Below are 24,464 nucleotides of genomic sequence, written 5' to 3'. Positions count from 1 at the left end.
AGGCCTCAAGCCCGTAGCTGAGGGAAACCGCTCCGCCAGACCCGGCCCCTACGGCTGCTGTTGTTGTCGCGCCCGCTGTCCTCTGTTTTCGAACTCCGGCATTCGGCCGCCGTCCGCGTCACTTCCGGCGCGCGCGAGGGGGGGATTAGGAGGAGGGCCCTCTGTCCAGCCGTAAGCTCTCCGGGCGCCCCGGAAGTTTTAGTTGCCAGGCCCCGCCCCCTCGCCCTCGGAAGTGACTAGCGGCCCCCTTTTCCGGTGAGGAGGAGGAGGCTGCCGTTGCCGCCACTTGGGCCAGAGCCGGGGGGCTGCCTCCGGGGGCCGGGCCAGGCGGGAGGAGCCGGGCGATGGGCAGCGGGCGGGAAAACATGAGCGGCTTCCCTCGGCAAGGAGCCCTCTCGGGGCTGGGTCACCCGGAAACGGAAGACAAGGGCTGCCTGCTGTCCGCCTGGCTGTCCGCGGGAGCGTCGGTGGCGGCGGCGGCGGGAGGAGGAGGAGGAGGCGGAGGCATCGTCGGCGGTGGCGGCTCCGCGGCTGCCCCACCTCAGCTCGTGGCCCGTGCGCCGCTGGACTCCGCGTCGACCCGGCCGCTGTTCCCTGCCTCGGCCCGGGCAGGGCGGAGAGCGAGGGGCCGCGGGCGGGGTCAGTGCGAGCGAAGGGACGCGGCGGGGGTGGCTGCTGGGGGCGGGGAGGCTGGCGGGCATCGGGACGGGCGGGGGGCGGGGGCTGGCTGGCGACCACGGCTGCCCTCCCCGCCGCCTTGGCGGTTCTCTGAGGTGGCGGGGCGGTTTCCTGAACGGGCGTGCAGGTAGCCGTGGGCGCGGGAGAAGAGAGCCGCTTCTCGCATCGCGGTTTGGAGGGCTTGAAAGGGTGGCGGGGGTTCAGTCAGATTTGCGGAGGGTAAGGTGGTCGGTACCCATGTGGAACCTCCATGGTCAGAGGCAGCATCCTGCTGAACGCCAGAAGCTGGGGACAGACAGCATAGTGGGTAGGGGGGGGGTGCCTTCATGCCCAGCTAGTGGTGCTCACTATAGGCATTTGGCCCATGGCCTGATCTGATATTTTCCTTATGGGCTTAAATGGGTCCCTCATTTCGCTTTTCTCCCAGGGGCAAGGGCTGCATATGCTTCCCCATCGAATTATCCTTTTATTTCAGTGTACAGCTTTTAAGTGCATTTCAGTTCTCTTGCATGCCACACTCCGAATGCTGATAAAAACATTAGTCCCTCCAATTCTAAAATGTGCTTCTTGAACTGCTGTGGTTTTGTGCAGGGAGGGCATTTGGGTTACATGGAAGCAGGTGGCAAAACAGAGTTCCAGAAAGGAGAGGTCTTGTAATAGGTGGATCTCGCCCACTGGATAAGTTGCTGTTTTGTTTTTATATTTTCTTGTATGTTGGGGGAGGGTGTCTAATGTTTTTATAGTTAACATTGGATAAACATAGCTTAGCGTTGCAATATAAGAGTTCTTGCTCCCCCACAATCTCAATTGTTTGCAGGATGTTTGTATCTGCAACTTTCTATTTCTTTTTTCTTTGCTGGAGTCTGCCCTTAAAAGCACCTCATCTTGCTCTGTAGGCCTTTCAGGGGCACAGGTCCTAGTTTGCAATCTGTATTGATGTATCAGATATTAGCAGCTAGTCCCCTGAAATATGGCACTTGAGTACGCTTATTTCTGTATAAGGTACTACCTCTTCACTGTAGCTTGTTTAATTGTCCGTAGTACTTTATGGTCCAGCCTGAGGCATTAGGGCATGTTATTTTAGGAGATGAAACTTAATTTTTGCAAATTTCTTTAGTGAGGGGTCTTAAAAATAAGTTTTTGGGTGCAAGGAATTTAAATCTGCTATTATTTTTCTGGATGGACAACATTTAGCTTGGTAAGTCTATATTTGATGGAAGAGGCACATAAATTACTTTTCCAGAACATTTGAAAATCATTTTTAATGATTTCTATACAACTTTGCACACATATTACTTACCAAGCAAAACTAAAATATATTAATTTAACCAAAATATATTTTGAGTTCCCAGGTCCTTGCAGCTTTTTAGCCCCCCTCATTTTTTGAATTTGAAAGTTGAAAAATTCAACACGCCCTCCTGAGGCATGCCCAATAAGTTTGGTTTGCTTTGAGCAGTCGGTGATATCAAGAATAATGTTTCTTAATAGCTCTGTTGCTCCATACTTAATCCTTAGTGGTAATCTTTGATGGAAACCCTTGGGAACTCTGTAATTATAAGTTGGAGGTGAATGAAATTTGAATATGTTACAGTATGTTAGTAATTAATGTGGTCTTTCTGCAGATTGTTAATCAGTTATCTGTTTTGTCAGTAAATACAAACTTGGTTGGAATTTGTTTGTTTTGCTTTAAAATTGCACTGGTAACCCTTGATGGGTGACTGGAGGTGAGATAAAGGTTTATTTGGCTTATCTTTGACAACAGAAATAACTTTTCTGTAGAGAACAACAGGTGATCCCCAGTTTGTATAATCCCATTCTAAAGTTAATGCCAAGGATGTGTGCATAGGATTGCAACCATTGTTCATTAGAGGTCATTGGGAGGCCCATGTTGCATGTTTTGTATTAGAAAATATGTATGCATTATCATATTAAATAAACTTTCCATTGTGGAAGTTGTGCTGTGGTGTAAAACTCACATTTTCTCCATGTTTATTTTGGAAAATTCTGTAAAACTGTCTTTCCTTAGCTGTAGTTCCTACTTAAATTAAGGCTCAACTAACATGATTTCTTGGCAGCAGTCTACTGGCATGCATTTCAGATGTATAATCAAGAACTATTGTGGTTGGTTCTGGACATGGCTTTAAAAAAATAAAAATAAAGTAACATTTTCCTGGCATGTCTGTCATACAATGTAAAGCGTGTATGATGAGGTACCGGTAGAACATCCAGGGCATACATAAGGATGTCAGTTGTGTTTTATAAAAATTCACCATTGCATGTTCTGTTTGGGATATTCTTTTAATACTCTGGCTCTTGCAGTGAGGCTTTTTCAAAGGTCTACAGGTCTTTCAAAGGCCTCCAGACTGAAGGAAACATTAAGATTGGATGGCACTAATCAAGCATATCCTATTTTAGAGAGTTGTGTACTAGCAGCATGGGAGTGACTACAAATAGGGAGTCCGGACCCAGGACTTTGGCGTTCTGTTGACACATCTGGGAGAGGGGAAAGGTTTTTTTAATGTCCTGTTGATCTCAGAGGATTCCTTGCTAAGAGACGTATCCTTTGGCTGAACAAAGTCAGCAGAACATTTGGGCCATGTGGCCCCACCTCATTGCATCCCAATGGGCTGAAGCGAATGGGACCTCTTTCGAACTTCCAGTATTCACCAATCATTAATAGACTTCAGAATGATGAAATGCAGGGATCTTTATCTGCTGCCTGTGTCCTCGGTTGTTAGGGATTGTTCTGCAGTTCTGTCATCCGAAGTTCCGCACCAAGGAAGGTGTTCGTTTTGTTTAAGATTTTGGTAAGATTGCAACCGTGCGCATTTGTGCAACATCTCCCTTTCTGTATTTTGTTTGTCGTCTGGGCAAAGTTTCAGGAGAAAAGCGAGAGAAACATGAAGGTTCCCCTCCCCCCCCCCAGCTCCTGCCATGTTGGTCTAAGTAGCACAAAATTCTCATCTTTCTATGAAGCCCATGGGTGGGATTCAACTAACAACTCCCATTAGCTTAAGAGAGCTTCACCCTTCTTCCTCATCCTCCAAAATTGCCTCAGGTGGATATTGGGAGAACCCCAAAGCAGTGCACTGGAAGGAAGAGTGAAAATTTTGGATAATTTGGACTGTGGAACATCAGAGCATATTAGCAGCCCCCAATTTCCTTAGCAAGGTCATGGGGCGTCAGGAGTAGAGTTGGGGCTGTCTTGAAATAAGAAAGTCACTGTGTCTCAGTAGTAACATAGGAAGGTTCCCTGGTTTAACATCAACACTTCTCTGTTTTTATCTCCCCCAGCTAGAATGGAAGAATCTCACTTCAACTCCTCCCCATATTTTTGGCCAGCAGTGCCCACAGTCTCAGGACAGGTAAGGAGTAACCAAGTAGCAACATGCTTCATGCAGTGTTTACCCCGTAGCCATTCTAAACTCTTCCCCTTTCCTCCTTCCCGCTGTAGATTGACAACAGTATGTTCATTAACAAGATGAAGGAGCAGCTCTTGCCCTCAGAGAAGGGCTGCGGCCTGGCTCCTGCCCACTATCCCACCTTACTGACTGTACCCACCTCCGTGGCCCTTCCCACCAACATTTCTATGGATTCTGACACCAAGCCAGAACAGCTTACTCCACACAGTCAGGCTTCTGTGACGCAGAACATCACTGTGGTGCCTGTGCAGTCTGCTGGGCTCATGACAACAGGTGAGAGGATTGGGAGGGTGCAGTAGCAGTGGAGGGGTGCAGCTCAAAGAAACGGTGTTTGGGCCATTCTTGGTCAAAGAGCAAGGCTAATCCTTGTCTCAGATGGTAAAAAAAAGAAGAGCATGCTGTCCGAACACACAGTATGGCCTGAATGCTTCTGTACCATAACATACCTAACTATCCATTTGTTGCCTAGATGAGTGTCTCGGTTCCAGTCCTGTACAGTGGTACCTCGGAAGTTGAACGGAATCCATTTAGGAAGTCTTTTCGACTTCCTAAACATTCAAAAACCAAGGCCCGGCTTCCGGTTGGCTGCAAGAAGCTCCTGCAGCCAATTGGAAGCCACAGAAGTCGCATTGGATGTTCAGGTTCCAAAGAACGTTCTCAAACCGGAACACTCACTTCTGGGTTTGCGGTGTTCGGGAGCCAAAACGTTCGACTTTATTACACCCTTCTGAGAAGTACAAAGTATCATAAGCACAGAGGTCTACAAAAGTTGTATTCACCAGCCCCCCTGCCTCTCACCTACTTGGCTGGGGATGGAGTGGGGGAGTTTGCATCTCAGTTCTGAAGGTCAGCTCAACTGTTCTCAGGCAGTAGTGTCAAGTTCTCCTTATACAGGTTTCCTGCCCAGGAGCAGGAAAAGCCTGGAAAAGGAAGTCCCAGTTAGGCCATGGGTTGCCCAGGCTCTTTGGGTTCTTTTGGCGTGCAGCTGTCAACAATCCACAGCCTTCCTGCAGCTGGGCAGGGTTGGGGGTTCACCAGCAAACAATCTCCACCTACCATTGCAGCTTCACAATTGAGAGTAGGGCTGGGCAATAATCTAGTTTTCAACATTGTGATATATCACTAGCTAAACATCACAATATACTGATATATCAGTGTCTGAAATAAGAATGGAGCAATGTAGAGGCATTGGCTGGCCGCACGGTTTTCCCCACATTGTGATTTTTGCATCACACACACCAACCATGATTCACAATATTTTGCCAGGTCAAAAATAATGAAACCAGTATCATGATATGGACTTGAAACTGGTTTTGGACGAGGTTTGGGGTAATATATCAATAGATCACCCAGCCCTAATCAAGATAAATGCTGGCCAAAAAAGAGCATCACTGGAGAGCCAGTGTGGTGTAGTGGTTAAGAGCGGTAGACTTGTAATCTGGTGAACCGGGTTCGTGTCTCCACTCCTCCACATGCAGCTGCTGGGTGACCTTGGGCTAGTCACACTTCTCTGAAGTCTCTCAGCCCCACTCACCTCACAGAGTGTTTGTTGTGGGGGAGGAAGGGAAAGGAGAATGTTAGCCGCTTTGAGATTCCTTCGGGTAGTGAAAAGCGGGATATCAATTCCAAACTCTTCCTCTTCTTCTTCTTCATCACAGTCATTGTGGTGAGGAGATTTGTTGAAAGCCAACGTTCAGTGCTCTTCCTTTCCCACCCCCCTTTATCCTCGCAGCAACCCAAGTCCTAGTCCGACTCTAATTACTGCATCATATGGAATGCCTTATGTGGCAAGACCGTTAAATGTGCAAGTCTTCCTTTCCTCGGACATCTTGAAAGATGGAGTTGGAATCTGACCCTTCCCCTTTTCCTCATTCCAGGTCCTGGCCTGGTGATCACTTCTCCCTCTGGGTCTCTGGTGACCACAGCCTCTTCCGTGCAAACCTTTCCCATCTCTGCACCGATGATTGTCTCAGCGCTTCCCCCTGGCTCCCAGGCAACTCTGCAAGTCGTACCTGACCTTTCCAAGAAGGGGGCCACAGCTCTCTCAGAGGGTGGGGCAGCCGGTGGTGCTGGAGGTATAACCCCCAAAGCTCCTCGTGGTCGGAAAAAGAAGCGGCTACAGGAATCTGGCCTGCCAGAGATGAGTGACCCTTTTGTGTTATCAAACGAGGATGATGAAGACCAGCACAAAGATGGCAAGACATACAGGTGTGGTTATGGGTCTCAAAAGTTGCATATGGGCAGCTAGTGTGCGCTTTGAATTTTAGACTTCATTGGTTCGGGTTGAATCATGGTCTTGGCAGAAGGGAAATAAAGAGTTGCGGTAGTGCTAGATGAGGGACACCAGAGAAATGCCTACCTGTCTGGTCTTGAGGAACACATGTTTGTCTCGTGAACCAAGAGTCCTAGTATGGCTCAAGGGCCACTCTGGAATGAGCAACCAATGCTGGAATAATGGAATAAATGGTTAATTACAGAAATAAAAGATTAGTTACAGAAGCAGCATTCAGATGGGACCAGCAACTACCGTATTTGAGTCAATCTCTAGAGGATCAGGACATATAGAATGAGAAGAAGCAATGTGTTGGTGCCATGATAATTGTGGAAAGGGGCCAGCAATAGATGCCAGAAATACATGGTATCCCTTATAAGGGTTTTATAGGTGATGCCATGTGGTTGGGGTTTCTTTTTGCACCTGTCACTAAAAGGTAGATATGCTTCAGGAGAGAAAGACAGAAGAATTGGAAAGGGAAAAGCACCTAAGGCACAGGTGTTGCCTATTCCAAGATGATGGGAGATGCTAAGAATCAGGAGGTTATCCTCTGGTCTAAAGGCCTCTGGGGCTTTCCTTTGTTGCAAGTTTGTGATAGGAGAACTGGGGTAAAACAAAGCTTTTGTGGATCACTTAAACATCCCCTTAACTGGAGAAAGAACATGAGACTAAGCATTCCATTAGAAACCAAAACAGCAAAAGTTATAAAACAGAGATGTAGGAGGAAAAACTGGAGGGGGAAGTGGAGAAAGAGAATTGGTGGCTACCAATTTCTGGACTGACCTCAATCGGATGAGCTAAAACAGGACTTCAAACCCCACTTTACTTCTCTTATAGATTTCGTACTTCAATGAGGGGTTTTCCCAGATCAGTGGGGGTGGAGGGTACCTAGAGAGCTAGTAATATCTTACGTTTCTGCCACAGGTGCTGAGTGCAAAGGTTTGTGTAGTGCAAAATGAGTTTTGTCTATACATCATGAGTAGAGGTTCCTAGCCTTGATGGATGCTAATGCATGCTAGCATGTTGACTGGTGGTTGTAGTGTCTGAGTTTTGGAGTTTTCCTTTGCCAGGACTCTAAGCAGGCTTGTTAGTGATTACACCTTAGGTTGGTTGGTTGTGTTAGGGACCAGACCAGGAGGAAGGTATCTGCAGATTTTTGAGTTCTCGTACCTCTTTGCATAACTGGTAAAAGAGTCGCTTGGAAGTGAATGTGCTAAAGAAGGAAATCATAGGGCTGCTTCCTTATTGTCTTGGGTGTCTTAGCCTAAACTTAACATCTCAGCTTATATGGAGATTTGAAGTCAAATGTGACCATGGAAAATGATTGGGAAGTTGATCTCCTTGATAACAATGGTTGTGTCCTTCTAATGCTTGATTGGTCTGTTTGTTGTCAGTGAAGGTGCCCAGACAGAAACATGTTGCCCTCAGTTCCCAGGATTATATTCCATTGTTAAATTTTTAGCAAGTATTGGACTCTCGTGAGGCTAGTGCAAATTGCCTGGGGCTATAATTTAATGCTGAGAGCATCTTTAATTCCACCTGCTGCAAGTCTTGTGTAAATATGAGATATTGGATGGTCATACTTTCTTTGTCCCTAGGGTGGATTCTGAATATTTGATACTTGTAGTTTCAGTATATTGGCATAGCTGAACTATTGCTCTGACTGTTCTGTAATTCTGAGGAATTTGTCTCTCAAATAGCAATTCCAGTTGTCTCTTGTGCCGAGCTCTGTAACATGTGGTGTGGCTGAACAGGTTGTGCTTGTGTGGGGTGTTTGCTGTCTGTACTACAGGGTTCTCTTCCATTTAAGTAAGATGGTCTTGCATGCTAAATTTATTTTTACTAAGTAGCATGAAATAATTTGCTGGAATCCAGGATCATTATGGTGCATTGGTACAAGCCAGCTCATTTTGTCTTGAACTTGTGATGAGAAGTGTTCTTAGTTATGTTTTACCTTGTCCTGTTAGTTTTGCAACTGAATTCAAAGCAGGATTTGTGCTGCTGGCACTCTATCCTTTTACTTCCATTGTTGACTTCTGTAGTTGGTGAGGGCTGCTGTCCTAGTTTGCTTATTAGCATCTCTCAGGTGTTTCCAAATGATAATGGCTTGGCTTGTCCTCAGTGGCCATAATGCAGCAAAACTATATGACTACATTGGGGCGAGGCGGCAGTATTATGCATGCAACTTGTAGTTTCTAAATGTGCTTATAGTAGTTTATTAGGACTGTTGAAGAAGCAAATTGCTTTTCAGATCAAAATGGATTGTTTCTTCGGTATTTGTCATTTCTATCAAAGAAACCTTTGACTCCTTGCTCCAGTGCAGTACAAAATGTGGAGCCTCTGGCATTGATCGAATGATCAGGTGTGATTGCACAGCACATTCTCATTGACAACGTTCCGGCTACTCAAGGAGCAAAAGCATTAGAATGTTTTCAGCCCAACTTTGGTTAAAAAGGGGGAAATGTTGCCAATTCTGCTGGGTTAAAAACTTGAAAGCCCTCGAGGGACAGGCCGAAGAATGGTGAAAGGGGTCAAGGGAGAGGAAGCCCAGAAGCAAAGTGGCTGATGGAAGAGTGCAGAGTTGGTGATGGATTGAGAAATCAGAGGCTGAGGGAAGAGAAGGTGAGGGCGGAATGGCCTAGTGAGCAAAGAAGTCTTAGAGTTGTGGGAAGTAATGAAAAATAGAGATATCTCAGCATCAAGGCAGAGTATGTGGCATAGGGAAGGAAGGTGGGAGTGGTTAGAGTAGCGTTTCCCAAACTTGGGTCTCCAGATGTTTTTGGACTACAATTCCCACAATCCTTTACCACTAGTCTTGCTAGCTTGGGTTGATGGGAGTTGCTGTCCAAAAACAGCTGGAGACCCAAGTTTGGGAAAAACCTGTGTTAGAGAAAACAGAACAAAGAAGCAAGTGGGCTAGAAAGTTGCAACCTAAGGAAGCAATTATTATTGGTTGGGTATAATAAAATGGGGCAGCAGGGAAGAACCAAGGACAAAGTAAGATGTAGGGGATACGGAAGCAGATGCACAATTGAGCTTTAGACCCTGATAGGCCTTTAAGAATCGCATAGGAGATGAGTTCTGTCATTTGTCACTTACTATCACTGCAGCATTTCACAAGACCCTACTAAGGGGACAAGGACAGACTAGAAGTATTGGTGGCAGGTTGGAGTTGCTGTCCTATAGAAGTGAAGCTTAAAAGGGTTGGCATTGCTGTAACAGGATAACTGCTGCCTACGTAGGTTTGTTGGATCTTTTCTCTTAATCTGTACCAATTGGACCCAATCTCTGGCAGCAAGTACTTCAGCCCAATTTATAACCTAATATTCTGTGGTGGGTGTGAGATCTCCACCACAAAGTGTAACTGATTTTTCTCCCAACTATATCCCCCTCCACTAAACTTTGATTATGAAAATCTTCCTCTCTGTTGACCAGGATCCCTGGGGAGCCTAGAACTTCATGGTTTGCAGGATGTGCTGGCTGCGTTAATACTTGGTATAGTTGTCAGAGCTTGGACTTCCCAGCTTCTGGTTTCGTTCATGGAAAAGATCACTTCAAGTTAGTACTGATATTCAAAACTGTGGTTGTTTCTGAGTGTTTATTCAAGCAAAAATAGGCACTGATGCTTTGGGATTGTCAGATCTTGAGAAGGTGCTGCAGAATACAATTATAGTAGCGATAGCCTTTGGGTTGGGGGAGACTTTCAGTTGCCTACAGCAGCTTAGGCAGCAAAATGCGATGCCCAGTGTTCTTTGTTTGCCTAAAGGGCAACAGAGTGAAGCTATTTAATTCAGTAAACGGTAGAACTTTTAACAAGATCTCATGTTCAGAAGTGTTTCCACCCAGGCTGAGAGTGCATTCATAGAAGGGTCCCTTGAAAATTCCAGTAGAACTAGCGTCTTACTGGCCACTTCCTCTTTGATCCCATTCAAGGGGGCTTTGGATGTTGGGACATCTTGCTCACTGGACCTTGACACAGAGCCTTGGCTTTAGTCTCTGGTGTATCAGTGACCTCGTCACAGTTCTGAGACCTTGTCATTGCTGGGCAGGCATGTACAGTTGAGGTTGCAATGGCCTAGGCAAAGTCCCAACTGGACCTGATAACTTTGTGGTCCTTTGAGGTCTGAGGATGGGGAGAAGACAAAAGGCTTGGGATTAAATCACTGTGTAGCCGAAGAATACTTCAGGGAGCCCTTTCATTTACAGATCCAGCAGTTCATCACATGGTGAAACAGCAAGAGTTCTACTTGTAGAAGCTCCTGATACCCTCTGTGCCACGTAACTACCACCCATCGCATCCTCTAGGCTAGGTTTGGTTTTTCTCATTTATGCAGTCCTTACAATGAGGCAGGGTGGAATAGGTTTGTTGCCAGACATACACAGCTATTTTCCCAGAGCCCTTTTGTGACTGCCTGCTCCTAATGGGACATGGTTATGTTATAATCAACCATACCCAACTTTGGGCCAAAGCTGTGAGTATCAAGTGTAGATAGATGCTCCCCTCTGTTCGAAATGAGTCCAGTTTGTGAGCATGTCAAAGTCCGTCCTGTTGAAACACTTTTAAGAAAGATGGTTCTGTGCATCCACAATTTTAAAATGGGAGCAGACTGCTGCTGCAGCTAAAGCTTATAATGAATGTTAAGTCGTGAAGCAGGTTGTTGTAGCAGCATACAGAGGAAGGGGTTGAGCAGGCAGAGCCTTAAAATGGTGCCAAGAAATCAATCTCTATCCAATAATCATTTTTGTAAAACACTGCAAAGCTAGGCAAGAACTGTATTTGATAAAGATTGATTTCTTGGCACCACTGTGAGGCTGTGTCTGATCTTTTGCAGTTTCGGTACAGCCTTTTTTCTTACCCTTTTTCGCCGGTATTGCATTGCTGTTGGGTCTTTCCCAGTTCTTGTGCATCTCCAGCTTGAGGGCTGCCTTCACATAGTGAAGTGGGGATGCCTGCCTGAGAGGAAAATGGTGCATGCTTGATGGTAGTGCTGAAGTGAACATAAGAGCTCTTCTGGATCAGACCAAAGTCCTGTCTAGTCCAGCATCTTGTTTTCCACAGTGGCCATCCAGATCCTTGTGGGAAGTCTAGCAGTGAGGCATCGGTGCTATATCCCTCTCATGCGGCCTGCATATAAATTTTGTATAGATTTGTACAAACGCATTACTAGGGCTGCCATTACCAGGATTTAAAAGGCGGAATTGGCGGGGGGGACGGGGACATTTCCGAAAGGTGACACTTTGTCCTGGATCTTAGGCAAGTCAATTGAAAAATCGCAGCCCTAGCCTTACAATATTGGCAATTTTATTTTTGATTCCTTTCCTAATGATCCCTGACATGGAAATGTCATTTTCAACACTGTTGTACCCTCACTTGTCTTTTCCATTGATTTATCCTAAATCCTAAATCGCTTTCCTAGTCAATCACCCCACCTGCTAACATTGACTGAACATTTCTCATTTCTCTCGGTCTCTTTATTTTTATTACCCTGAACAATTCAGTGTTCTCAGCAAATTTGACTACATCGCTGCTTACCCCTAGTTTCAGATGAACAAGCTTAAAACCACAGGTCCCGATGCAGGTCCTTTGGGGACCCCACTGATTAAATTTCTCTGTTGTGAGAACAGTCTACTTATTCCACTCTCTGCTTCCTGTTCTTTATCCTATGGTTGCTAAGTTTCCTCGGGAGCCATTGGTGAGGAATTTCTAACAGGGCATAATCCAGTGTGAGTTACTCCATTGATTTGACATTGACTCCCTGCTCCTCTTCACATGGCTGAGTCCCTAAGCTGTTTGAGAGTTCACCAGCTGGAAGGAAGGAATAATGTTAAGGGCACCTAATACTCCTTTCATTGGAGCCTCAGGGCCGGCTTCCAGTCGTCAGTGCATGCTTGTGTGTGATATCTATCTGTGGGTTCCAATGCTACTAACCGCAGGAGATTCAGGCTTCCATTACCATTTTGATGCTTCATATTATAGTGCACTCACCCAGCTCTTCTCAGCATTTGTTGAAAGGGTGTTGTGTGTCTGGGCTGCCTGGGCCTTTTCCCACTTCACCCAGTATGGTTCCCCAATTTAGGGCACTTGTCCTTGAACCCTGTTGCAGCTTGATTCCTGGTGCTAGTGGACATGTGCCTGGCAGTGTTCAAAATTCACCAGGCACATTTTGCACCTAGCTATCAGCCACTTGCGACCAAGTGAGGATGCCAGGAGGGCGCCTGATGTCTCCACCATCTGGAGGTGCATGCCTGGGGATCCTTGGATCTTGCCTGTTTTCGCACAGTGGCAACACATCCTTTAGAATTCTATTAGTGGTATCTTATCTGCACAATCAGAACGAATTTCAGGAACCAAAATGTCGTATTGAAAAATGCGACTTTTGTGCCGTCTGGCCCCAAAATGGCAACTAGACATTCCGTTTTGGCGACTGTAACCCTGGTTTAAGGAGCCATTGGGCACTGAGTTTCTAATACTGGTGCCTGGATATTTGACACCACTGGTTTGAAGGTGGCACTGCCAGACAACCAAATGGTTTTAGCTTTGTTTGCCAGATCAGCTTGTTTAGGCATGCATATGAATGAGAGAATATCTTCAGAGTACAACCCCCAGCTTCTGCATTTACAGGGGGTGGGGAAACAAACAAGAAACCCGCAGCACTTGGAAATCGATGGTGTGGTGTAATGTTTGATTTTGGCAACTATTTGCATTCTGTGGTTGGCTTAGAAAGATGGATTCAGTCAAGAGCAAAGAAGAGCCTAGTGCTTTAAAAGAGCTGCCGATTCCCAAGTATGCACTGAGTGTTTAGTTTGATGTAGGGCTGGTTTGGCATGAGTTTTGAGTCAGTAAATCCCCCGGTTGGATTTCAGTAAGCTCAGTTTTCTAGCCTCTTCTCTGAAATACAGAGGATATATAACCATTGGAAGGATGATCTATGCGGCTGCTTTGAGCATTAGATTTTGAAAAGGATGCCACCTTTTCACAGTGCAGCACTAATGTTCCTTCTCTGGCTTGTATGGGTTAATAACTACTATGACAGCTGTGGGTGTATATGCTTTCTCTCAGTCCCAGCATAGAGATCCATAAATCCTGAATCTGGTCCTAGCTGAGTACTGCTTATTCTGGCATTGATTCGCCGAGGTCTCAAGCTGTGTTCTTCCTCAGCCTTGCTGCAGGGTTGGAACTTGGGGACCATTTGCAAGTAAGGCTGAGCTAGGGAGGGACTCTCCCAGAAGGAGGTGTTCCTGTGAGCTTTTCAGCCCAAGTTAAGTGTATCCAGGCTTACATTTTTTGATAATGTTCATATGCTTCTAGAGGGGAGAACCAGTTAAGTGTTAGGTACGTTTTTCTGAAAACCAGAGAGCTGGAGAAACGTCTTCATGGTCCCTGGGTGAGCTACAAAGGAGTGTGTGTTGGTTTTGTCTTCATGCTCATGGCTTGCCTTACTCCTTACTCTTAAAAGCACTCCCCTGCGGTGGTTGACCTAAGTCATTCCTGCATGTTGAATTGTTTGCAGCCAGCCATTGCAGCCGGCTTTGCAGAAGATTTGGGTGAGTTCCCTGCACCGAGAAATAGGGAAGCACAACATGTAGAAATATCTACGTAGGGGTCATTGTTCCCTGTTTAAGATCTGAAGCGCCCCACTTTGTTCTTACAAACAAAATGTGTACGTGCAATAGCGCATTCTTTTTCATCTGCGGGATTAGAAATGTCCTGTTTTCCTATGGTAATTTTCTATCACCGTTTTATAAGTGGAAAACTTTGCCATGATATTCCCGCTATTGATCTTCATTCTCCTAGCGGTGTGTGGTCGGGATCTCACACAGCGATCCTGCCTGCTTTAAGAGGCTGAGATGGTTATGGCAACCTTTTAGAAAGCTGTTTTGAGAGCCTCACAGAGCTTGCTGAATACCGAGGAAAGAAAATTGGGGAGTTTTTAAGACCAGCTTTTTATGTAATGGCTAACAAAAATTGGGAAGGAAAGTTGAGACTGAAAACCCTCTTCTTTCTCTCAAAGCAGCTACTTCTGCCTTCCCTTGTTCTCCTCGGAGGAATGCCCATGCAAACTTTCCTAGAGGCCAGCTCCATTTCAGCTGGGTTGCTGAAGACTGTTATGCTGGGGAAAATGAGTTAACAGCTTAGCTATGACAAGAATTTTCTATCTATAGGAAATCCAGTTGTGAGATCTTTACACTCAAACCTGCAGAGAGTGGCATTTCATGTGAGGCTCCCATTTTTAAAAGGTTTTGCATAATCAAAACCATCTGTTGAATTTTACCAGACACCAGACATTTTTTTTTTAAAAAAGAAGTTAATCCTAGAAATTCAAACCAAAGCCTTGTGTCCTGGCAGCTATTTGGGGGGTTGGGGGGTTGGAGCTATAGCCAGTCTGGGAAAGCCCTGCTTTAATTGCATGGAAAAGGGAACGTGCCAGTTCATACATGAACTATTTAAAAATCTATCCAAAAAGGCAAGCAATAGATACTGGTGGCAGAGTGAAATACAGAAAGTGTTGCTTTATTAATGCCATGTGCTCATGCTCATACAGTATCATTCTGCTTTCACAAGTGGTCTGAAAAAGTACTAAGTAAAGACATGTACCGTATTTTTCGGTCCATTAGGCGCTCCGGACCACAAGACGCACTTGTTTTTTAAAGGGGAAAAACCAGGAAAAAAACCCACCGATCCCAAAAGCAGGCTTCCCGCCGCCTCCCCCCATCCCCCGTTGCGTTCGGCGGGAGGTGGGGGGAGGCAGCAGAGATGTTGCTGGATCGTGCTAGCAGCTCCGCTCGCCGAAAGAAGCTTCTTTCGGTGAACGGAGATGCTGACATGATCCAGCAACATCGCTGCTGCCTCCCCCCACCTCCTGCCGAACGTGGCAGGGGATGAGGGGAGGCAGTGGGAGCGAAGCCTTCGCTCCATAAGGCGCACAGGGATTTCCCCTTCCTTTTTAGGAGGGAAAAAGTGCGTCTTATGGAGCGTAAAATACGGTAATCTATAATTTTCATTTATTATTATTTATTAAATTTGCATACCGCCCTATACCCACAGGTCTCAGGGCAGTTCACAGGATAAAATCACAATATAAAATCACAAAATACATAATAAAAACAAAAGCAACCCCCCCCCAACACATGTTAAAAGGGCATTGGATGGCAATCAGCCAAAGGCCTGGTTAAAGAGGAACATTTTTGCCTGGCACCTAAAGGTGTACAATGAAGGTGCCAAGCAAACATCCCAGGAGAGCATTCCATCGATGGGGAGCCACTGCGGAGAAGGCCCGTTCTCCTGTTGACACCCTCTGGACCTCTCGTGGAGGAGGCACGCGTAGAAGATGATCTCAGGGTCTGGCAGGTTCATATGGAAACCTGCATATAAACTCTGAATTCTGTGTTGTTATTATAAAATTGTCTCTGCCATATGAGAAGACAGGGATTTAAAATGGGAGTTGTTGTTTTGGTTTGTTACTGTGTACTTTTATCTTGTATTTAATAAAATAAACAAATTTTTAATACATAAAAACACATTTAATATATTTATTGAAATAAAATGTTTAATTAAATAAATAAAATGTAGAATGAGACAATGAAAGGGCAGCCTGTACATCATGGAGCAACCATTCCCTTCCCACCAGCCAAAGCAGAATGAGAAGGAACGTCTGAGTTACGGTCACATGACTTTCCTGAACATGTGACCTTGCTTGTGAATAATGTGCTCCTACCTATAAAGCGTATCTGAGCCCTTGCATGGTGAAGGTGGGGCTATGAATCAGGAAATCCTTAGTTTAAATCTTGTCTCTGCCTTCCCTCAACTCATTAGGTATCCATAGTCCAGGCACAGACAAACTTTGGCCCTCCAGATGTTTTGGCCTACAACTCCCATGATCCCTAGCTAACAGGACCAGTGGTCAGAGATGATGGGAATTGTAGTCCAAAACATCTGGAGAGCCGAAGTCTGCCTATGCCTGCCATAGTCACTCCCATCGGCAATATGGGGCTGATACTAACCAACTTTACCCTGTTGTATTCTTACAAAAAACCTGTAATGTGTGAAGTTCTTTTAGAATATGTGCATTATCTAAATGTTAGGGTGATATTGATGATGGTGGCATTTAAAAAGACATGTTCTGTTAATGAAATGTAAGTAAGCAACATTTGCCATCCAATAGTAGGGGTATCTCAGGTACTAAGACAATTTGCAAGGGTTTCCACACCAATCAGCTGTAGAAAAGGAACAATTTGTGTGCCATCCTTTTCATAAGTGAATTGCAGCCCCTCTAGTCCTGGGATTGTGGCTATTTCCTCCTGAAAAGAGGGGTTGTCTTGTAATTTTTAATGCTTACCTAGGCTTGGGAATAGGTTAGAGATTAGCTCTTTGGTTTGGGAAAGGCAAATAACACTATATGCTGTGGATTCAGATTGCATTGTTGAGTAAAATCAGCACTCAGTTCTACAGAGCAGAAAGCAATTGCTTGTATCATGGCATCTCAGTTTGCATCCATTTTAGGTATCTGTCATGGTTTCTTTAGCTCCACATCCTAGGGCACTGGGGAGGAGGGTGGGGAGCCATGAGCCCAGGGCCAAATGCAGCCTTCATGTCCTCTGTCCACCGCTTGGACCTCTGCCCAGGCCATGCCCAGTCTTCTGACACTTCTCAGTGACCTTGCTCTGAGCTAATGTCAAAACATTTGACTTTTCTGAGTAGTTTGCACAGAGTTTAATGTGCAGAGTTAATTATCCGAGCTAGATTCACCCCAATTGTTGCATGTGCAAAACGAGGTCCACTCGTGCAATAGGACTTCCTGCCTCTCTTCCCCGTATGCCCCCTAAATCAGCTCTGGAAGGCTGGGGACGACGACTCCCACAACGTTTGTGGGGGGCACACTTGGGGAGGAGAAAGTGGAAAAGTCTTGTTTTGTGAACGGGCCTTTCTCCCTGTGTGCACCCTTCATGTACTGCTATGTTGAATTCCACCCATTGGATGCTCCCTTAATTTTGCCCGGGGGCCCCAACCAGTGATTGCCCCAGAACATCCCCCATGATGGAATATTCCTACCCGTGCCCTAGTTGAAGTGTAGCTTATTGTAGATCCGCTTCGCCAGAACTGAATTAGGAAAAGAAAGAATTAGGGGGTGGAGGAGGTAGCCCTTGGGGGTAGCAGCAACCTTCTAGTGAGCAATGGATAGGTATCTTTGGGCACGGGTGTGTGACCCTGTCTCTTTCGCCCTCGTCCTGGTCTCAGGTGCCGGATGTGTTCCCTGACCTTCTACTCCAAGTCGGAGATGCAGATCCACTCCAAAACTCACACCGAGGCAAAGCCGCACAAGTGCCCTCACTGCTCCAAGAGTTTCGCCAACAGCTCCTACCTGGCTCAGCACATACGCATCCACTCGGGGGCCAAGCCCTACACCTGCAGCTACTGCCAGAAGGCCTTCCGCCAGCTCTCGCACCTACAGCAGCACACACGGTAAGGGCCGCGAGGGCGGGGGAGGCTTCCGCGCTGCATGTGCTGCCGGCATCTTCGCATGAGGCAGGTGCCCATGGGGGGAGACTGCTCAGGGCAGCGTTGACATTTACTGCCAGTGGTTTCCCCATTAGTGCATTGAGCAAAGGTACTCGTTGGTGTGTGCTCTCTAGCCCTCTTCTAAAGAGCTGCTTGGGGCGAGTTGAGGGGGGCTGTTTAGCCATCAAAGACAGGCATTCCTCTGTGATCCGTGGGAGACTGAAAGCTGTAGGTCAGGACTGGCAGCCTCCCCAAACGGCACATCCTGAGCAGCCGCCCCTACCCCCCCAAGCCCACCCCAGCCCCGGGGCTTCCCAAGCACCCACTTCTGCCAGCCCGGTTCTCCTCTCTCTGACCTCCTGGTGCAGCTAGCGCTCTCGGCCTTTTGTTCTTTCTTTGCTGGAGCTCGGGGCAAGAGCGCTCCTTGGTTTTCCTCCCCTGTCGCCAGGCAGCATGGCGCTGTCCCTCATGTTGTCCTTGCTAGCCAGCTGGCGTTCATATCCCAACTGCTGCCCCTGCTCCTCCTCCTCCTCCTCCTCTTCGGCAGGATCCACTCCAAGCTCCACACGGCGATTGTCAAGCCGCACAAGTGCCCTCACTGCTCCAAGAGCTTCGCCAACACGTCCTACCTGGCCCAGCACCTCCGCATCCACTCGGGGGTCAAACCCTACACGTGCCGTTACTGCCAGAAGGCGTTCCGCCAGCTCTCCCACCTACAGCAGCACACACGGTAAGGGCCAAGGAGGCTGGGGGCCCAGCCTGGCCCCCCGTACCATCAGCATGCACCTTTTTGGAGCACGCACGCCAAGCATGCAGAGTGGGGGGACGCGGGGGGGGGAGGAGCCGGACTGGCCCTGTCAATCGCAAGGGAGCGGCCCACTAGAGGATGGAGTGAGGGCTGCAGAAAAGACATCTGGCTATGCCAGGGCAGGGGCGGGCAGGGGCCTGCCTTGGGGAAGTCCCCCGACCCACTTTTCCCCCAGGGGGTCACAGAGAGAGAGAGAGCGGGGGGCAGACATGGGTCATTAGGGTTCCCAACCTATGGGAAGGGGGAGGGTGGGATGGCAGGAATTGGAGCAAGGGTGTGGGGAAGCCTCCATTGGATAGAAAGGGGAGCCAATTCCTTTAGCAATTTTGGCCTGGCATTGGGGGCAGTGTTGGTTCTTTTGGAAGGCCGATGAATGGATCTGTGGGCCTGTCCTTGGACGCTGTGGAGGGCAGAAGGAAATTGCCCACAGGCCGCCTCTTGAGCAGAGATCTTGCTCTCCAGTCCCTTGCCTTGGCACGGCTGCGGGTGGCCGTGATAGCGGTGAGCTTGCGTATTGCCCAGGAGCTGCTTGTCCCTCTTCTTTTGTTCTTGCACGATCTTGCATGCTTCCCCCCCCCCTGCCCTTAGCTAGCTGAAGTCGAAGGAGGAAGGGTTTGCGACATGGGGTTCACACAAGAGAAGTGAACAAATAAGCCTGGTGGAGGGGAGTTCACCTCCTGCTTAGCTCGACCGTAGGGCTTGATTGGAGCGTCTGGGAGCAAGCAGGGTTCTGTTTCAGTGTTTCTTCTGCTCATCTTCCCTTTGCGCTTTTCCTTTCTGCGGCAGGATTCATACTGGAGACCGGCCCTACAAATGTGCTCACCCTGGGTGCGAAAAGGCTTTCACACAGCTCTCCAACCTGCAGGTAAGGTGGCGAAATTGCTTCATATTCCCTTTTGAAGTATGGCACTATATGGTCCTTCGTCTCTCCAAACCAGAGCAGAAAGGAGTTGTGACTGGAGAGTGTTAGTGTTAGAAAAGGAGGCATCTCTATATCTGTTCATTCCTCAAGTGCAGGATCTGTGGGTGTGACCAGGGTTGTGTTGAGAGCCTAGAATGAGCAGGAAGTTGTTTATGGGGGGGGCATTCATCAGAATTTAGAAGAATTGTGAAAATATTGAAATCCCTGGAGTGGTCTGGGGATAAGACAGCTCCCATTGATCTCAGTGGCGCCTAAGTTCAACCAGTTTAGTCTGCTTTTATGGATAGCTCAGTTGCTTAGAGCATGGTGCTGACAATGCCAAGGTTGCTGGTTCAATCCCCATATGGGATAGATGCGTTGCAGGGGATTGGACTAGAGCAGGGTTGTCCAACCGGTCAACAAGTCGATCCCCTAATGACGATGACGATGGTTGATCGCGGGATCCTTACCGCTTGCGTAGTTTAGAATCATGTCTCCGCCCCCCCCCAATGGTATTTCCCTGTGTTGCGTTTAGTGGGCGTTTGTTGCCTGCTGCAGCGCTGCGTTGTTCTGTTAGAGGCTGAGTTGTTGGTAAGCGATTTATTACAATTCTGCAGCCTCACTGTTAAGCTCCGAATCCCCCCCTTTAAAAAAAGCTTGACAACTCTGGACTCCCCCCCACTCCAAAAAAATGAGTAGATCATGCCAGTCCCCCCCCCCCCCCGGGAGTAGATTGCAGTCTCTTGGGAGTTGGACGTCCCTGGACTAGAGGATCCTCGGGGTCCCTTCCGACACTACAATTCTATGATTCTCTGATCCCAGTTTTAGTAGTTTTAGTACCAATATTGCATAAAATTAATGAAGTGTTCACTAGACATTGTGCAATAAATGGAACAGACCAATCTTATTCTACCAGTGTACTACACCAATGTGGTGTAGTGGTTAAGAGTGGTAGACTTGTAATCTGTTGAACCGGTTCGCGTCTCTGCTCCTCCACATGCAGCTGCTGGGTGACCTTGGGCTAGTCACACTTCTCTGAAGTCTCTCAGCCCCACTCACCTCACAGAGTGTTTGTTGTGGGGGAGGAAGGGAAAGGAGAATGTTAGCCGCTTTGAGACTCCCTAGGGTAGTGATAAAGCGGGATATCAAATCCAAACTCTTCTTCTTCTACAGCAGGTTTGCAATTCTGAATCGAAATAAGCAGCCTGAAGAATTCTCTGTGTGTGTGTGTGTGTGTGTGTGTGTGTGTGTGAGAGAGAGAGAGAGAGAGCGCGCGAGCTGGAAGTCTGAGTATCTGTTAAAGGAAAAGGCAAGGATGTTCATGTGTGGCTTTTTTCAATTACTGTGGTGCAGTCTGATTTGGTTGCTTAAGTAATCGTGGGAAGATCAGTGGTTGTTGCCTGTCACAGTAGGTAGATAGCTAGATCTATAAAAATTAAGATGTTCTTATCAGTTTGAATAGTGACAAATCTGAATGCTGAATTCAGAACAGCTGCCACTGCTTCCTGTGAACCGTGTGTGTGTGTGTGTGTGTGTGGAATCTGCTTGTTAACATGACTACATATGAATTTTAATGGCTGGGGGGATGGGGGGAAGCATGCATTGCAGAATACAAATTCTAAAAATTAAAGGCTTTGCTTGAGGATTTTGGAAAAGCTTAGGGTGTGCTTGCATCCTTTTTATGCTGAACAAACCTGAAATGTGGTATGAGTTTGGAGCAGAGAAACAAAGAAGGATGGGGTAAGGGAGAAGGAACATTGGGAGGGATGGGTAAAGAGATGGGTAGATGGAGAACTTCGTGGACAAAGCAATTAAGCAAGGTTTAATTAACCCGTGTTCATAGGGGAAAGGCCTGGAGCCCAGGAAACAAAATTGGATGCTAAATCCAAACACACTGGCCACTTTCTTGGTTACTGCATATTTAACCTGATAAGTTAAATATTTCTCAAAGTCGTTTTCAGAATATTTTAAACGAGGGCTGGTGGTTCAGTTAGCAGCCTCTTAATGAAATACCATATATAACTAATCCCATCATTGCCAATGCCAGCGTCAAGAAGATATGGAGATGTCTCTCTTCTTTTTGCCATCTGGTGCATTTAGGTCCACTTTACCCCCTTGCAATGCCCCACACCTTTTGTGGAACGGATTCTGCACTGCTCACTCATGATGGCAGCAGGAAGAAGAGGAGGAAGAACAAGTCAACTCACACAACATTAGATATTGCTCAAAGTCTGCTAAGTGACAGCTGATCTCTCCTAAGTGGAAGTGTGGGGCAAAGTAAGGAGATGAGGATCAGCAACACTCTGGAGCCACTATTACTTACCTTGGACTCTGAGAGATGGTAGGGAAAGGGTGACTGGGTCTTTTAACATGGCACCACAATAAGAAGCTAGGTTTTATCAATACAGCTTCTGCCGTGCGTGCATATGTGTATAGAGAGAGCCAGTGTGGTGTAGTGGTTAGAGTTGCAGACTAGGACCATGAAGACCTGGGTTCAAGTCCTCGCTCAGCCTGCCAAGAAGATCACTTATGATCTTTGCCCAGTCACTTATTCTCACTTCTTCTGTCTCACAGCCCTGAGCTTCAAGTGCTGATTAATGAAAGTAGTGGTGGGTGGGTTGAGGGTACCATGTTTGCACCCTTGATCTTGGAGAAGGGTGGAATATAAATGAAGCAAATAGCATGCTTATGTCTTAAGTATAAATGAAACCTGCATTGGTTTCATATCACTTTGGGTTCCTTAAGTGCAAAGGCAATTAACCGAGAGGCCAGTTTGCATATGTATGGCTGTCCAAAGCAAGCATAAATCTCTGGCTGTAGAGTATGTTACAGGTTCAGTATGTCAGGTCAAGAGCAAGCTTGAAGTCTCAGATGCGTAGAGATTTGAAGGACCTCTATGGAATCAAGACTTGGCGCACTTGTTCTTGAGCCTGGAATTCTGGGGTGACTACCGGCTAACTTGGCCTTTCTCAATCTTGGGTCTTCAGATGTTGTTGGACTACAATACCCATCATTCCTTGCTGCTAGGACCAGGGGTTAGGGATGATGGGAGTTGTAGTCCTACATCCCATATGAAGGAACTTATCATGGTAAGCACCAACGTTTGCATCTGGGGACATGGGTGTAGCCAAGAGGGGGCAGAAGGGCAGCTCCCCCCCCCATCAAGTGAAATAATGAAAACACTTAGCTAACTGACCAGTCATGTAGGTTCTGCCCCCCAAGTCTTGCCCCCCCAAACAAAAATGTTGGTTACACTGGTGTTTGGGGACCCTTAAATAATCCGATAGCAGAATGGGCAGGGGGTCCATGTTCTGCAATTACCCCTGCGGCATCATCTCTGAACCTGCTCCAGAAGATTTTCCCCAACCCTCCAGACCAGATTTTGGGACTGCACAGGGAGAGAGGGGGTGATCAAAAATGGCCTCCTCTTCTTGTTCCACTTACAGATTCCTTCCAGACTGTTATTATTGGGCTCCACCCTCGTTTCTGACCCATCAGTAGTGGGGCTGAAGTCCAACTTTAATCCACTCCTCTTCTGTCTCCTCTCATGCTCTGCAGTCCCACAGACGGCAGCACAACAAAGACAAACCATTCAAGTGCCACAACTGCCACCGTGCGTACACGGACGGCACCTCTCTCGAGGTCCACCTGGCCACCCACACGGTGAAGCATGCCAAGATCTACAACTGCTCCATGTGCAATCGGGCTTACACCTCAGTAAGTACCATCCTGTGTTGGCGGGGTGTGTGTGCGCGCGCGCGCGGCGACAAGATGACAACTGATAGTCTTGGCAGTTCTTTGGAAAGAGATTCCCCATGACTTCTCTGTTAGCATGAAGGAGATAGTTGTCCTGTCGTCTGTCTGTCTGTCTGCGTTTGGTTTTATTTTCCATCTCTCTTCTATTACAGGAGACATACCTGATGAAGCATATGCGGAAACACAATATCCCTGATGCCCAGCAACAGGTGGCTGTGGTCCAAGCCCAGGTGCAGGCCCAGGTCCAAGCCCAAGTTCAAGCCCAAGTTCAAGCCCAAGTCCAGGCCCAAGTCCAGGCCCAAGTTCAAGCCCAGGTCCAGGCTCAAGCTCAGGCCCAGGCCCAGGCTCAAGCTCAAGCTCAGGCATCTCAACAGCAACAGCAACAGCAGCACTTCCAGTCACAAGGCGGTGGGGCAGCCGGGGGCCCGTCTGGAGACAACCCTCCCAACCCACCGCCCCAGTGTTCCTTTGACCTTTCCCCTTACAAGACTTCGGAACATCACAAAGACATCTGTCTCACGGTTAGCACCAGCGCCATCCAGGTGGAGCATCTTTCCAGCTCCTAGAGACCTTGCTAGAAGGGAACGGGGGAAAAAACTCCTTGCTCGTAATCTGTGCCCGAGGGCATTTCTGGTGTGGCGGCCTCTCCTCGTGCAGCAGCCTCTGGCCTCCTCTTCTACAGCTTCCCTTTGGGTGGGCAGGGGGAATGGGAAACGGGGGCTGTGTCCCCGTAACGGCTGCCCCTTGGCTCAACCATTCGTGCTTCGAGGCACAACAACAGCACGTCCTAGATGGGGGGGGGGCGAGCCCGCTACTTGTGAGAGGGGGTCCTCGGCTTCAGGAAGCATCTTTGGTTTGTCCGGGGAAAGCCCCCGTTTCTGTCACTTTACGAGACGAAAGGAGAGCGCCCTTTGGTTGCCTAAGTGAGGTGAAGCTGTTTGATGGAAGGGGCTGCAGCAGCGGATGGCCGATGGCGGATGAACGAGGGCAAGGGAGCCTCTCGAAGCTTTCCCTTGGGTGGGGAGCGGAGAGCACTTGCTCTTTTTGTCTCCCTTCCTTATGAGGGGGAGTAAGAATGGCTGCTCCAGCTCTAGGTACCAAATGTGCCCGCCTTGCAGACGTGTAGGCAA

The 24,464-nt window shown here is 47.5% G+C and overlaps 1 protein-coding gene across 6 annotated transcripts; it reads left to right on the top strand.

Annotated features, from left to right (window-relative positions):
- Positions 1-236: 236 nt before the first annotated feature.
- ZNF384 (zinc finger protein 384) lies at positions 237-24,084 on the top strand. 6 transcript variants are annotated; one of them, XM_033172861.1, is made up of 10 exons: positions 237-255; positions 3,973-4,043; positions 4,133-4,373; positions 5,978-6,308; positions 9,808-9,930; positions 17,609-17,833; positions 18,417-18,599; positions 19,464-19,542; positions 23,137-23,295; positions 23,487-24,079. In XM_033172861.1, exons 2-10 carry the CDS (start codon positions 3,978-3,980, stop codon positions 23,898-23,900), a joined length of 1,821 nt encoding a protein of 606 aa, XP_033028752.1. In that variant the 5' UTR covers positions 237-255; positions 3,973-3,977; the 3' UTR covers positions 23,901-24,079. The 6 variants fall into 6 exon arrangements, with proteins under 6 accessions (XP_033028752.1, XP_033028750.1, XP_033028748.1 ...); XM_033172857.1 differs by lacking the exon at positions 237-255 and adding an exon at positions 283-639 and having other exon boundaries at positions 23,487-24,078; XM_033172860.1 differs by lacking the exon at positions 237-255 and adding an exon at positions 2,913-3,485.
- The last annotated feature ends 380 nt before the right edge of the window (positions 24,085-24,464 follow it).

This window comes from Lacerta agilis, chromosome 16, assembly GCF_009819535.1.
Source record: "Lacerta agilis isolate rLacAgi1 chromosome 16, rLacAgi1.pri, whole genome shotgun sequence".
Classification (NCBI taxonomy): Eukaryota; Metazoa; Chordata; class Lepidosauria; order Squamata; family Lacertidae; genus Lacerta; species Lacerta agilis.
This window is presented reverse-complemented; position numbering and strand designations above follow the sequence as displayed.